Below are 15,164 nucleotides of genomic sequence, written 5' to 3' on the forward strand. Positions count from 1 at the left end.
TTTTTAAGACTTTTTAAACCTTAATTTGTTTTTCTAGCTTATCTTATAAATGAATTTTCGAAATTTAAGACCTAGCATAGCATAAAAACATATATATCACGATGTCTTCTACCCACACTTTCAGCACCGAACTGAATTAATACGCTAATTAACATTTTAATATTATGTGCCCGTCGGTGGGCCGACGGAGGATTGTTAACCCACCGACGGCCAACGAATTATATTTATGTTTATCTATATAAAAATACCGCTGTTGCTGGTGTCACACACACACACGCAAACAGACACACACGCACACTGACAGGCAGACGGGCGGTCCACATACAAATACAAAAATGCGCTTCATTTAATAATAAACTACACACAATTTTAATTTACTCAGACAAAACGGTGAGATCTCATAGGAATGAAATGGGAAGTGGAATCGAGGACAAGGCCACGCCCACTAAGATGAGACAGGGAGAGATAACTCCGACCGCCATTGTGAATGAGTATGAGTGAGTGTGAGAGAGTGAGAGTGAGAGTAGGAAGGAGCTAAAGCAATCGCACTCGCACTCAACCGTTGAGTGAGTATCTCGTATCTCTATCTTTTGCTGGGTCATTTCCACCACAGCTTGTTGATTTTCGACTGTGTTCTGTTCTTTATTTAATTGACTTTGCCGACCCATAAAAATGAAGACCTTAAATACTCCTGGCCACCTTACTCATTCAGCTCTCTTTTTATTTCGCCTAAGCAGCCCCCATCTTTGGCTTTGATCTCAAACAATTCCCTATAAATGTATGCATGGCAGAAAACATGTCATAGAATTTTCTTTTATCGCAGTTAACAGATCTCTAACGAAAATCATTGAAAAATGTACACTTTAAAGTTTTTAGCCGTCCTAAGAAATGCCAACAAGTTAATGGCTATTAACTGCTAATAAGCAGCTTTAAAATAACCCTTTTCAACTTTAAATAAAAATAAAAAAAAATGTATTTCAAGATTTTTTTAAAGAAAATAAATTTTATCCATCTACACATTTAACTTCAGAACCTTAAATTGAAAGCACTAATTTCACAATCAAATAAATTTTTATTTTAAATCTGATACACACAAAGATAAATCTTCCAAGTATTTTTTACAGTATATTTACTGTGTTCATAAATTTCGGCTCCACAAAAAATCTAACAAGACACTAAAAACTTGGTTAAAGATAACGAAACTACACAAGCCCTAACTGTGATTGATTTATTGTTTTATTGTGCTAAAAAAACATAGAAATTGAGAAAACTGAGGGAACTGAGATGGAAGCTGAGGAGCAAAATTAAAATTTACAATGCCGATAAGCAGAGAATTGAAAACACTATGAAATGCCTACAGTTGGACACAAACTCGACTCACATCTTTTGAGCGAGGCTACGCTGGGTAATTAATAAATAATTTGTGAGATTTTTATTTTCTTTCACATGTTGGCCCTAAAACCTGAGCTCAACTGATTCAACTGGCGGACTGAAAGGTAAATAGCCATGGCTAATGTCTTTGGATTGGGGCTTATGGTATGGCATGGTATGGAATGGTATGCCTTGGGGATTACCCCCACTCACAGTTCATTAAACTGCAAATGGAGGAAAGAGTTTTGGTGCTATGAATTAATTGCGCTATTTTTGAAGGTAGCACTTCTGTTGGTTACTTATTAAAGCAACTAAGAAGGGATAAACCTTTCTAAAGATAGAACAGACCAATTAAGTTCGTTTAATCAAGTGCTTCTTAAAAGCACCTTTTCAATATGCGACAAATCCAAACTAAAGGCTAAACAATCCCAATCCGAATCCCAGCCAATACTTGGTCAATAATCCTTTTCCAAATTTAAATTTCCCAGTGGCCACATAACATCTGCGACTTTGTACCCCTTTTATCCCGCCTAAGTCGAAAACCAAATCCAAAACCAACTGCTGACCAATCTATACACAACAGAATTTTCATTTCACACCTATTTGAAATTTGCTGTCATCTTTGCTTACTGTTATTATTATTATTATGATTATAATGCGTTTCGGAAATGAAATTGGGGCAACCGCAGGAGGCGAAGTCTGACGCAGCTGGGACTTCTCTGCTTTCGTATGGGAAAATGTATATGTACGTTTTTTTTCATGTTCTTGGACGGTCAGCAAAACAAATCTCAACATTTGGCATACAATTTGCATTATTTGAGATTGTTTTTTTGTCTTCTATTATTTCTATCCTGTGTGTGCTTCAAAGTTAAGTCCGCTTGATGTATGTCAAAGTTACGTGCGCGTGTTAAAATCCTGTCTAATTTAATATCTATAAATCCCGGGCTATGACAGCAGAGGCCCACCGTCCACCGGGAAAAGGGTTATAAAAAAGGGTTATCATCGGCGGAGGGTTGCTTATCAACGTGGCAAATTGATTTGCGCTCGTTATGCGGTCACTTGGGGTACATTTTTTGGTCAAAATTGTAAAACCAAAATTGGCCGAACGTGCGTTACAAATTAATGTTTGTTCTGGATTTTGTTGCTCATTTCCCTGCGCTATTATTATTTTATTTATCCTATTGTTTTTTGCAAACAAGCCATAAACCCTTTTATACTTCAACAGGATGTGCCGCCTGATGCCGAGTTATGTTGTGCAAATGCCCTCGTGGGTGAAGTTTTATTGGCCAGGCCATCAATATTGTATTAGTTTTGCTTGTCATCCAATGACATCGATATTGATTATTGATTTTGATATAATACGAGAGGGGGTTATATCCTGGCAAGGGCTACTTTTAAACACCGAGCTTAGTAGAAGGGCATTAGTTTAAATAAATACAAAACTTGTTCTAATAAGAGAACAAATTAAAGGGAAAAACATAGGTAGTGTCATAAACTATAAAAGGTGGATGAAATATCCAAACTATTTAAATCTTTACTTTGATTTTATTTACAAGAGTGTTCTTAAAAAGTACATCAAATTATTTTAACTTAGCACATCTCAAACTATTGATAGGAAGTTTGTTTCTCCTCCCCTAAACTCATTTAAGTACAAAGTGAACACTTCTTTAGCAACAACTTTTATGTGCCATCATATTATTTCGTTTCATATTATGTCAGAGACCTCTCCCTGTTTTCCTCACATTTTCCGCCGCTTCGTCAGACTCATCATATTTTTATAGCATACTTGTGTGCGCACTCACGTTAGGTTAGAAAATGTCGCCTCTGATTGCTTTCTTATTTGTTTACATTTCCAGGCTATTGACATACGCAAAGGTATAGAAACAGTGTCAGGACGAAAAGGATACCGGAGGATGGACGAGGGAGGATGGAGGCACAGAACGTGCACGGCATATCAAAAAATCGAAAATGCCCGACACATGTTTCAATCATTTTCCATTTTTATTTATTGTCAGCATTTATTCTGCTGACACTTTTCCCACCCCTCGCTCGCCCACAAAAAAATTATTGCACCATTGCCGTTGCCGTTGCTTGTGATTGTGATGGTATCTGTATGTGCGCTTAGAAAACAATTTGCAAATTGCTTGAAAAATCTGCCTTATGCCAAGTCGAGATCTTTGCATGAATCACTAAATGGATATTTATCTGACTGCAGGAAAGGATTTATTTTTCTGCCGCAGTAATTAAACACAAATTTGGCAAACTGTTAATCAGTTTAAGAAACTGGCAGCTGCTGGGAATTTAATTTCTTAAACATGGCCCATAAATTTTCTTCTGTGGCTGGGGCAACGGGAAAACGTATTGAAATCCATAAAAAGTCAAAGAAGTCAGAGAAATGAAATTTGGAAGCATTCGAAGTATTTTGGGGCATGGTGACTTTGGGATTCGACTTGATTAAGGGCATCTGAATCTCAATCATCATGTCAATCATAAAATTATTTCATCATTCATAATAAAGCTAAAGGTTGTATGTATATTTTTTAAAGTATTTATTATTGCACGTAGTTATTTATAAAATTAAGAAATAAATACACATAAAAACTTTTACTTGCATTTTGACATAAACAAAAATAATTGAGACAAAACCAAATCATTTAACTATAATTAAAAATGCATTTTTTCTATATATTTGTTTTTTTTTTATTAGGACTTTGTATTAAGTGTGAGGATTTCATTAAAGAATAAAAGTGATATAGTTGATTTTAAGTTATGGTTGTTTCTTAATTAAACAGTAAACCTTCAACAACCTTTTAAGCCTTAATAGTTATTCAAGCTTAGTAAGCACCAGTGCTCAGTATATGTAGTTATAGTGTATTACTTTGATCCGGTTCAACTTTTATTTTGTGCCCCACTTGTGCCGCAGTGCTGCCAATTTATGTGTAAAGTAAGCAAGCAACGGCTGATTGGGGGTCAGTTGACTCGGTTGGCACTCCTCCATTTGGCAGCACCACCCGCACCCACCGCAGCCCCACTTCTCGGCCACCGCACATTGTTGCTCATGCAATTTCAATTACGTTTGCTGTCGATTTTCGAATACGTTTCGGCGTTTCAGTTCGATTTGCAATCGCAATCCACCCCGGCAATCAGACTTCGGATACCCAATCCCTATTTACACCCACCCCACCCACATTTTCCGCCCCCGATCCACTTGATTTCAATTAAACTGAGTCGCCATTGGCGCTGACGCTTTTCGACGTGTCGCAAATGCAGCTTTCAGTTTTCGCTTTGCCCGCTTCTCCCGCCTTTCCCGCATTTCCCCAAGGATTTTCCCAAGTTTATTCGCTTATTTTGCTGCTGTCGACTGCTGCCGCTGCTTCTAGCCATTTAATTGTTTTTCTTCGTTTTTCATTTTGTGATTTCCTCTTTGACTTTGGCCCACAGCTCCTCCACTTGACCACTTACATTTTATGGCGACGCGGAAAAGCTGTTTCCCCCCTCTTTTTTTGGGGGTGTGGGGCAGATGGGGGTCAGCCATGTTGTTGATGATGTTAACTTGGAGTTGGTTGGGAGGCAGAAATACAGTAGCCAAAAATGTGCAAGTTATTCAAAAGAGCTATGAAAAAAAAGCAAATTACCACCAATAAATAAGTAGTATTAATAAATCAATCCTTCAACTAGAAAATAATATTTGTGGAGTTATTCTTATTTTACCAACATGTTAATTAAATTTTTTAAATGAAAGTAAACTAGAACATTCCACAGTAATAGCCTAACGAAAGCGTCAAGAAATCGCAGCCAATCGGGCGCTTTCCAATCGCCAATCGCCCGTCACAAATAAAAAGCAATGCGCTGCTTGTTTAAAACAAAGAAAATTGCCATTGTAAATAAAATAAAAAATGAGACAAAACGAGTGGAGGCAAAATCAGAAGAACGCGCAAATGCAGAGACCAAGGAGAAATTGAACACCAAAGAGCCGAGAATAAAGTTTTTCAAAAGCGATAAAAACGAAATGTCGCATATTTTTATGACAAACAGAGGGTAAATCGAGGGCTGAAAGTGAGGTGAGATGAAAATTCCCCGCACATTGGCGCAAATTGAATTTGTAAAGCAGCAAACTAATAAAAGACAACTTGAGTAAAAGAACAACTCAAAAATTTGTCACACTCATATTTTATACCTTACCACAAAATAGAATTAGTTTCTAGCACTGGATTTCTCTCGGCAAAACTCCATACATCGGTTGTCTTCCAAAGCATTATTTTTGTATACCTCGGAAATTGCAATTAAAGTGGCTCAACTAGTAAATATGGACATAGTATAATTATAAATCCACTCTAAATATAGAAATCGTATTGTTTAGCAACTCATAGCTACCAGTGCGACTAAAAACTCACCAAGGTATGTTTTTCGGTAGGCACTACAAAATTCCTATTATCTGTTCCTATAAATGTAGAGTTTCTATGAATTCCAGATTTTTAAATAGATGTTGAATTTCCTGGTGAAATATTCGACATGATTGCTGCTGATTAGAAAAACATTGCAGCCAAAAGCCCAAATATTTGGTAGCTGTAGATCTTTAATATATGATTTCTACAATGCTTATATTTGAAATTTTGTCACCTGTGCTTCCCCATTTTAAATAAATGAAAATATTGTGCCATATTTTATAAACTTGATTACTGAAGAGGAACACTTAAATTTTATCGAAAAGATAAAAACAAATTTAATGCATGATTACCAATTCGTTATCCATCTACTTTTTAAATTACAAAAAGGTTTTCTTTTTATTTTTGCATTTGGCGGACCTTTTAGAATTATTTTATATAAAATCATTAGTGTATATAAAGTTGCTTAACATTTTAGCAAGAAAAAGTAATTAAAAATTAAGATATGGAACTAAAAAAGAAATTAAGCCCAAATAAGTATTTGATAGGTAAATCGCATTGTTTGTACTACGCACCAAAAAATCAAGGTATTATAACATAAAAATATATATAAATAACAATTTCACTGACACAAATACAACACTTTGCTTTCCTGCAGGCCATTCTTTTTGTAGGCCTGTGAAATTCTTTTCAAGGTGGCTGCCTTCGGAGTTCTCAGTTTAGTGTAAGTATTGACAGACTCTGAAGTTGAAATATCATAAATTAAAGCAGCAAATGAGATACAAGGACTTACCGATATGGGATAGGGAAACGGGATTGTATTCGCACTTGTATAGGACGACAAAATTCGTATTATCCGTGTCTAACACCGTGTAGTTTTGCATAGTAGCTGGTGGAAAGATCTCACGAAGGCATAAGCTAAGAGGCTTTACTTTTGTCGTTCTTTTCGAATAAATATCCAGATAGAGCGATCGATGTATCATTTTGCCCTTAATTTTGCTCTGCAAGAATGTACACATTTAGTAAATAAACAATAAAAGTCAATAGTAAACCAACTGGAGCATATTTTTGGACCAACTGGCGACAAGGACCTGGTTGACTGGCAAAGATTTCTGGAAAAACTATTATTGCTAAGGTACACATTAAATGGAAACTGTAAAGAAAAGTAGCTGGTTTATCGATTAATGAATTGATACCTTTATTACCTCTTCTTTTCCATTTTAAATAAACAGCAATACCTGTTTTAAATGGGTTTTTATCAACTTTATATATGAGCGCAAAATTGCAATTTGCACGAAACCAAGAGTGATAATCAATTTGATAAGCTTGCTTCTAGTAATGTAGAATGTATAGTACTTACTACCAGTGCTTCGCTAGTTTTTCTCGTCATAACTATGAATTTGGGTTACCCAGTACATTTACATGATAAGGATATTATATCGTATTAGAATTGCACAAACATTATTAGTGCAACAATGTGTACATCTCCCTGCAGGTAATTAAATTAATAAGAACCCTCGCACAGCCAGCGTGTTTATTCCTTATCTATTAACCCACATATATCATTATCGAATTGCTTTCATTGTCACTTTGGCGCTTGTGGTCTTCGCAACTTGGCCAACCATTCCAAGTTTCTTGACTTGGCTTAATTTACAGCCATATATGGTAGATGCTTCTGCCAGGCCCCATAACTCAGTTCAAGTATCCACAGCCAGACACAAATCATAATGCTGATGGCCGTAGATAGATATAAAGTAATGCGGCTGCTTTGGCCCGCTAAATGGATTTCCCAAAGCATTTGCCAAGTTTATGAAAAATAATCATAGAGACAATGGCCAGAAGGGAGGTTGAAATATATGTATCCATATCGTGCAGCGTGTGGTTGGCGTATAAAGTGCTTTTAAAAACATACCAACGAGCTGAAGTCTTGGCCAAAAAGTTTTGGCCCAGCTTCAGTTTGCAAAGGGCGGAGAGTTTGTCGGTGGCAAAGTGTTTTTCATGAGCAATAATAATAATTTCGAGGCCGAATTTTAATTGCACCCAATGGACTCGTTGAAAAGAGGATGGGTCAGAGACTCCAAGATGAATGGCTGAATACATTGCGCAATGAAGCGGGTAAACAAAAATGGGTTAGTCGCCTTTGTAAAGTGTATTTATGTCTGAAACGGCTTGGGAGCTCAACATGTTAACAAAACTTTATAAATAAAGTTAAGTATTTTAAGGAAGAATATTTTGCAGCATTTGTAAAGGGTTTGAGTTTGGTTTATATACTTGTGCTTATTTTTGATATGGATATGAAGTATTCTTAGAACTGGAAAATATTTTCCATTGCTTGCCATGGCATAATCATCGTGGAAAACGCTTTCATCAATCACGCTGTGAGCTCATTGGGATTGCCACAGCTTTTCCTTGTGTCTACCAACGCAAATCCATTAAAATACAGCGAAATTAATTATTATGTCGCTTCAGGAAGGAAGTTGGTGTGTTGTTGTGCGTCAGGTGGGTGGCATGGTTATGGCATTGGGTTAAAGGGTTCAGCTTGTTTTTATGGCCACGTCTATTGGCTTGTCGCGTTTATTTTGGCGGCGCCAACTTTCATGCTCAATTAAAACGTTTGTTTAATGAAAACAAATGCGCTTAATTAATAAACACGCATTTTGTGGTTTTTTGCGGCTTTGGCTCGAGTTTGCTGGGGGTGTGTAATGATTGTGAAAAAGGGGTTTTTTTTCCGGAACCCACTCCGCCCATTTTTTCATATCCCTCGGAATGTTTTTGGTAATGCGGAAAAGTCGAAACTGTCGCAGCTGTTTATGTCGCGGTTGTTTGTTATAATGGTTGTTACTGTTGCTGTTGGTATTGCTGTTGGTTTTGGTTGGTATTGTTTAATTACATTTTGTTTTACTTTTATTTCGAGTGTTGATGTTGCTGCGATTTATAAAAGGTAGGTGCCCCCAGCATCAGCAGCATATTGTTATCTATTTACTTGGTTTCGGGTCACCCTGTGTGAAATAGATGGAAGTAAAAGTATAATTTTAAAGGCATACCTTCTGGCTGTTCTGAAAATTCGACCTATGTAGTTCGAAAAAGAAACGTAATGATTTTAGAGAGGCGCTGTATTTCTTAACTTTACTAAATCTATACTTGTTTAAAGTATTTCCCACATTTAATAAATTAATCTTACAAACTTAGCATTAAAGTGCATGTTTGTTAGGCTTCTATCAATTTGAAAGTCTTTCAAAATTAGCTAGCTATAAGCCTTCTTGCAATACAAGATACTAAGATACACTGCCAGTAAAGAACTGCTCTACTAAGCCCGCAATAAACTAGATTGCCATCCCCTTTTTGCTTGCAGCACGTCGTCTGCAGATTTGCAGCAATTCTATTAATACTTATAAATTAACCCCTTTATTTCTAGGCCCTGCGATTGCACATTTTTTATGCGATGCATAATGCATTTCCGGAGCTCCCTATCTCCCCCATATTGTGGATGGTGGACTAGACGAGGCCTAGGCTTTGACTTTGGCTTTGATTACAACTGCAATTGGACTAGATGGAGTGGCATGGGGTTACATATATTGCAACTCATATTTTTTATCCACTCTGCAGTGACATATTTCCCGATTATCGCTCAACTTTCCCAGACTTTCTCATAGGTCATCAGAAATGATTGCAAAATATTTGTTGAATGTCTAGGTGGAAATTTCGATGGCTACTCGCATTACTTTTCGCGCTTTTCGTCACCCGTCCCCTTCTCTGGCGTCTTGTCTACAATTTCAGTGCATGGCGCTATATAAATGGTTACTTTGTTTTTTATGGCCATATTTCCAGTTTGTTTTCGGGTTATTTGTGCGGTTTTTGCAGTCCCTTATTATTTGCAATGGGCGCCTTTTTATGATAATTTCGTCATAGGCCCGCACACGTGTCTAGTGGCTGATAACTTTTCCGGGCCAACAATGCGTATGCTTAATTGCTTGCGACTTATTTGGGTCCAATGAAATGAACTCTAAAGCAACAGGTTTCAAGAGCATAATTTAGTTAAAAAATTGTTTGTAATTTAATGGCTGCAATGGTAGATAACACGTTTTTCTGCAGCCTAAACGTATGAGTATGAGTTATTTCAATGATAACTAATAACTATTTAAGCTAAATTAACTATAAGTGATGATTCTGTACTTCACTTTAAGATGGTTAATTTATTTTTTGTGTCTATAAAATCTAAGATAGCAAACAAAAAATTCTTTAGAGCTTTTTAAAAGTATATTATTATCTACCTAGTATATAAAGTATATTATTACATATCTACCTACGTTTAATGGTTAAAAGTGCCTTTAAATTCAGCTATAGTATGCAATTTTCAACGAATAATTATAAATCACTTAAACACCCAGAGGTCATGTAAACAAAGTCTTAAATTCAATTACCCAGCAATTTCTTATTTTAGCCTTATCGTCGTAAATTCATCCCAACCTCCACAGATCTCTTGGTCATTTCCGTTACTCGTTAAACGATAAGCTCGAAGTCCAATTAAAATTCATCAATTTTTGAGACGTACTTAGGCCTTATCGCGCCAATAATGCCAATGCAAACAGATCTGCTGGCAAGGTGTCAATTTAAAAAATGTTTAATGCGCAAAAAAGCTGTGAATGAAACGAGATTAAACAATATTACAATATTACAACAATCGCCGATCGGAGATGGGATGACGAGACCCCTCCGGAGATTCCACTCAGTCACTCGCAGCGGCCACTGATTAATTATAGTGAGCACTTGTGTAGTACTATATTGCATGATAAAGAGAGAGCATAAAGAAAAAATTATAATCATAAAGGGCAGATCGTCTTCGCTGTCCCAGCTGCTGGGTCAAGTTCAAGGACAAGCTATCAACGATAATCAGTGGAAGTGAATGGAGCGGAGCGGAGGAAGCTGAAGTGTGGGTAAGGGGTAATGGGAGCATGCGTGCACAGAGAGAAATCGGTGTGCGTAAATTAGTTTTAGAATTAGAAGGAAGGAATATATTGTTACTTAAGAGTATTATGATTTTTATTTTTTTATACATGAAAGATAGAATGCCAAGTTCTAATAATGAATAGCAAATATTATTATTATTATTAATTTGTAATTTTTTGATTATTGTGTCATTTCTACCTTAAGAAAATAACTATAAACTCGTTTCAAATCATCAATTACATAATATTTCTGACAGTTTACGATGTAAAAAAAAACTTAGATAGCCCAGTAAACTTTTTTCAAACCACTTTATATATATTTCAGCGGGCTCCTTGAATTCTGTGAGGATCGATTTCACTTTTATTGCGACCATCTCTATCCTGTTCTTGCGCTCCCTAGTAATCTTTGGGCAGACCGCGCCCTTTGTAGATCATTGGGTCACTATGTGTGCAGATGCGTCCCTCAGAGTCACTTTACCGCTTGCAACTGGAACAAAGTGAAAACATTGCGAAAAAAGAAGAATACTGAGCGGCATAAGAGCCCCTGAAGGCTGTCTTCTTCAGAAGATCCCCGATTACCGAGCCATGATTCTCCGATTCTCCGGCTGCCACTTGTGAAGAAAGGAGGCAGAAATGAATTTGCAGCTCGTGGGTAATCAAGTGAGGCACTCGCACTCGCACACACTTGCAACCTGCAACGATGCCACTTGTGCGCTCACTCAGACAGCGTGGAGCTTCAGCTTCCATTGTGAATGGTTTTGTTTTTGTCCGGGGCTCCTGTTACCCTTCCATATGAACTGCCTATATGACAGGTACAAAAATGTATTTAAAACTATTACGTATATCTCATATGAATATTCTTGCATTTGCTCAGAGGAATAATTTGCATAACAATGATGATAAGATCGCTGTTCAGAAGCCCACTCATTTGTACCAAACGCATTAGAAGTGTCTTAAGCTTAAAATTGTGTTGGCAATGTTAAATGCGATCAAGTAATTCTAGTTCCATTGATAATATTGTGTGAAGTATCTAACATTTATTTCAATAAACTGAAAATAATATGTAGGCAATATATTTAACGTTTTCATCCATTCTTGCAGGGCATTTAAAGGTGGCCACTTGCGATAAGCTTAGTCGTAAGTCTCCTCTGCGGCTTTGCCCCTCCTTTGAAGTATTCTTACTTGTTATCAATTGTTGTTGGGAATTCACCGCCTCCCCCTCCCCCTTCCCCACCCCTGTGCCAGCCCCTTGCTTCGCCCGCTCGGCGTGTTGTTGTTATTGCATTTAAGTGCAGCTTGTTAATGCTCATTAAATGTTAAGGGAGCTGGAGCTGGAGCTGCGAGCTGTGAGCCGGCTCGGAGCTCGAGAGCCTGAGTTTAGCTCCCAGATCGACGGCAGAAGCAATTGTCTCGGCCCGAGCCCTGCCTCAAATTGTGGCAGAGTCGGATACCCGGAGCTGTGGGCTTTAGTTCCATAAAATGAAGCGAGCCAGAAAGTCGCGGCGGGCGCGTTGAAAGGAAGACAGCATCGGCACAATAAAATCAAAAAGGCCCCAAAACGGTCGATGACAGTAAATAAAGTTCAAGCAATAAAACGCAAAACAACGAAAACCTGAAGCAAGAAAAGCAAAACTTAATAGTAAATTGAAAATTCATAAGAACATCATGAATATCTTCGCCTTCCTCATCTTCTACACAAAGAACAATAGATGTTATAAAGTTCCTTTTGATTAAAAACAACTCTTTGGTCATGTCAAGTGTAAAAAATATTTGTTAGATTTAAATTCAATGAAACGCAACTTGGGAAAATTGAATATAAAAAAGTTTAAAAATTATTAAACATATTTTTAAAATAATAAAAATTACCCTTTATCTGTTTCAACTTAAAAGTATTTTCTTTTAAATTTGCAAGTAAGCTCACATTAAAAATTCTTATATACTGTTGATTGTAATTACAAAAAACTTTGTTTTGCATAAGTTAAAAACATTTTATATATTACTTATAAAATGTCAGAAATTTGTGTAGTAAAACACATGCTAATCTCGTGAAATTTGTCGCTGTGTAGGACTTCATCATCGTGATTAGTTGCTCATCATCGTGGTAACAAACATTGTTGTAGTTGCGTGTAAAACCTGTTCACTTGGGAAAAGGCTCTCGCGTGGTTCTTGTTGTTGGCCCTGTGGCTGTGTGAAGCTAATTGAAAAGAAGTATTAACAACGCTCTGCCTTTTGTTTTTGTGCCTTTGATTGACTGACCGACCAACACGAAGGAGTTGTAATAGGGTTATGGGGGAATAGAGGGGAATAAAGGGGAGGGAGGCGAGGCGGGATGTCTGGTATGGCATAATTGTGGGATCAAGCAGCGGCAGTGCATCACGGACAGAAGCAACTGCACAGTTAATTAGTAATCCACAGCCAATGCCTACTCAGTCACTCGTTCAGGCAGTCATTCAGTCACTCAGCCATTTAGTCGGCCAGCCAGCCAGCCAACCAGCCAAGCAGCCAGGCAATTGCTTAGAAATTCAATTTGTATTTCCACTGATCGACAGGATAAGAATTTATCCATCTGCGAGGAGAGCGTGTGAATCCCCCGACCAGATGGAGAACGCAGGCACAGATACGAGGGAATCGTATCTAATGTGACAGCTGAGGGAAAACAGATACGCATCCACAAGATAATAAGAGTCAAGTGCACTCACTTTATATGGCTGGATCCGAAAGGGTTCCGTATTGGGCACCAGGAATTAATTTGACAGATTTCTTGTACACGGCCCAGGGGTAATAAATTCGAATATGGAGTTAACCATAAAATATTTTATATCTTTGGCCAAATGGATATTAGAAAGGATAATTGGTTGTAAAAATATTAAAATGGTATATGAGTGGTCTAAAGAACAATATATTTCTAACTTGTTCCCACAGTAGAGCCTTTGTAGTTGTTGTATAGTATATCACAGACTGTGCTACTAGGAATATTACATTTTCCGCACGATTCTTATATCAACAAGGTACATATCCTGTACCCCCTTGGATCTCTATCCCTAAATGCAGACAACCATGCACACAGGCGCGTTGTTTGGCTTTAAAACAACCACAACTCTAATTCGCATTAATTTAAAACTCAATCAAGGCAATTAGCGCGCACACTGGAGCTACACTCACGATAGCATCGGTTCCGCCCCTTCCTCCTAGATCTAGCCCCCTCCATACCCCCCTCTCTGCAAGTTTAACTCACATATGAAGGACGTATAGATGGAGGTGTTGGGACTAGGATATATCCTTGAGACAACTTTAGGCCAAGATTTCAAAACACACGAGATCATATTAATCATAATATTTGCAATCATTGATATAAAAACCAAAATAAAAATAAAACTATTGAATGGCAAACAAGCTGATATACCCCTGCCACCGATGGCATACCCTCTAATAAAAAATCACAGCCAGTGGCAACATTGTAGTCACGGTTCGGACAGCCAGACAGCCGGTCGCACAGCTGATTTCTCGTGTTCTCGAGACTCGCTCGCCGCCTAAGTCGAACCTGTTACATTGGACTGTGTTATGGAATATGGAATCTATATATATGGAGTGCAACCTACCTCACGGATCGTACCCACACGCACACGCACACTCGCACGAGCACTCCCTCTCTCACTCACACTCACACTCGTGTGGATAGCTACTCACGCACTGCGCCCAGCTGCTTGTGTTGTTGTTGCTGCTGCCGCCGTAATGTGTTGCATAAATTTGCCACAAGTAAACATTTCAATAAGCCTTGAGGCGTTGTTTCTTGGCAAACTTTCATTGAGTTTCTATAGGCGAAAAGAGAAATACAAACACATGGGTTCTTATCAGCAGCATGGGGAGCACGAAGCTGAAGGGGGGGAGCAGCAGGAGGGGGGGGACACTGAGAGCGAGAGTGATCGGCGGCGCTATCAATACAGTCCGAATTCCATAACTAGAACACACTGATCTTAAGCTGCATGATCTGGTAATGCCTATATATTTGCATTTCATTGATTAGGTATATAATATAATAATTTTAACTCGTATGAAAACTTAAGGACATCCTAGTATTATGCCATTATAATCATTGCATACTTTTTGGCGTCTGACTGGGGAAAACTCCTGCAAGGACCAATCAAAGTGAAACTCGGTATGCAGGTAATAATTAAGAGGAAAGACAACTGTTTTATATAAGATCAGATATACCTTTCTTTCATATAATGTTTACTACAAAGATTTGCGATTTGTTAGGAATGCTTCCTTTCACAAATTTTATGGACCAATCCCAAAGGATATTTCCTTTGATAAACCACAAAATATATTCGAAATGCCGCAATAGGTAATACAATACGTAAGGATCGAGCCTTCAGTGCTCAAATTTAATAGGTGCCAGGTGGTGGTTCGAGTTAGTGATAGTCGACTGTGAGCCTCTCACGCGGAGAACACCTCGGGGAAT

General features: G+C 37.8%; 1 protein-coding gene across 1 annotated transcript; it reads right to left on the reverse strand.

Annotated features, from left to right (window-relative positions):
• Window positions 1-6,294: 6,294 nt before the first annotated feature.
• On the reverse strand, window positions 6,295-6,975 carry LOC122617846. Its single transcript, XM_043793866.1, has 4 exons — window positions 6,962-6,975; window positions 6,813-6,909; window positions 6,550-6,757; window positions 6,295-6,497 (listed from the first exon to the last, which is right to left on the reverse strand). Exons 1-4 carry the CDS (start codon window positions 6,973-6,975, stop codon window positions 6,379-6,381), a joined length of 438 nt encoding a protein of 145 aa, XP_043649801.1. The 3' UTR covers window positions 6,295-6,378.
• Window positions 6,976-15,164: the final 8,189 nt, after the last annotated feature.

This window comes from Drosophila teissieri, chromosome 3L, assembly GCF_016746235.2.
Source record: "Drosophila teissieri strain GT53w chromosome 3L, Prin_Dtei_1.1, whole genome shotgun sequence".
NCBI classification, from domain to species: Eukaryota; Metazoa; Arthropoda; class Insecta; order Diptera; family Drosophilidae; genus Drosophila; species Drosophila teissieri.

Bases quoted from the DNA above. Each gene is read 5' to 3' on its own strand.
- LOC122617846 (XM_043793866.1), bottom strand. The intron at 6,758-6,812 runs GTTGGTTTACTA...ACATTCTTGCAG, and splicing joins TGGTCCAAAAATATGCTCCA to AGCAAAATTAAGGGCAAAAT. The intron at 6,498-6,549 runs GTAAGTCCTTGT...TTTCAACTTCAG, and splicing joins CGTTTCCCTATCCCATATCG to AGTCTGTCAATACTTACACT.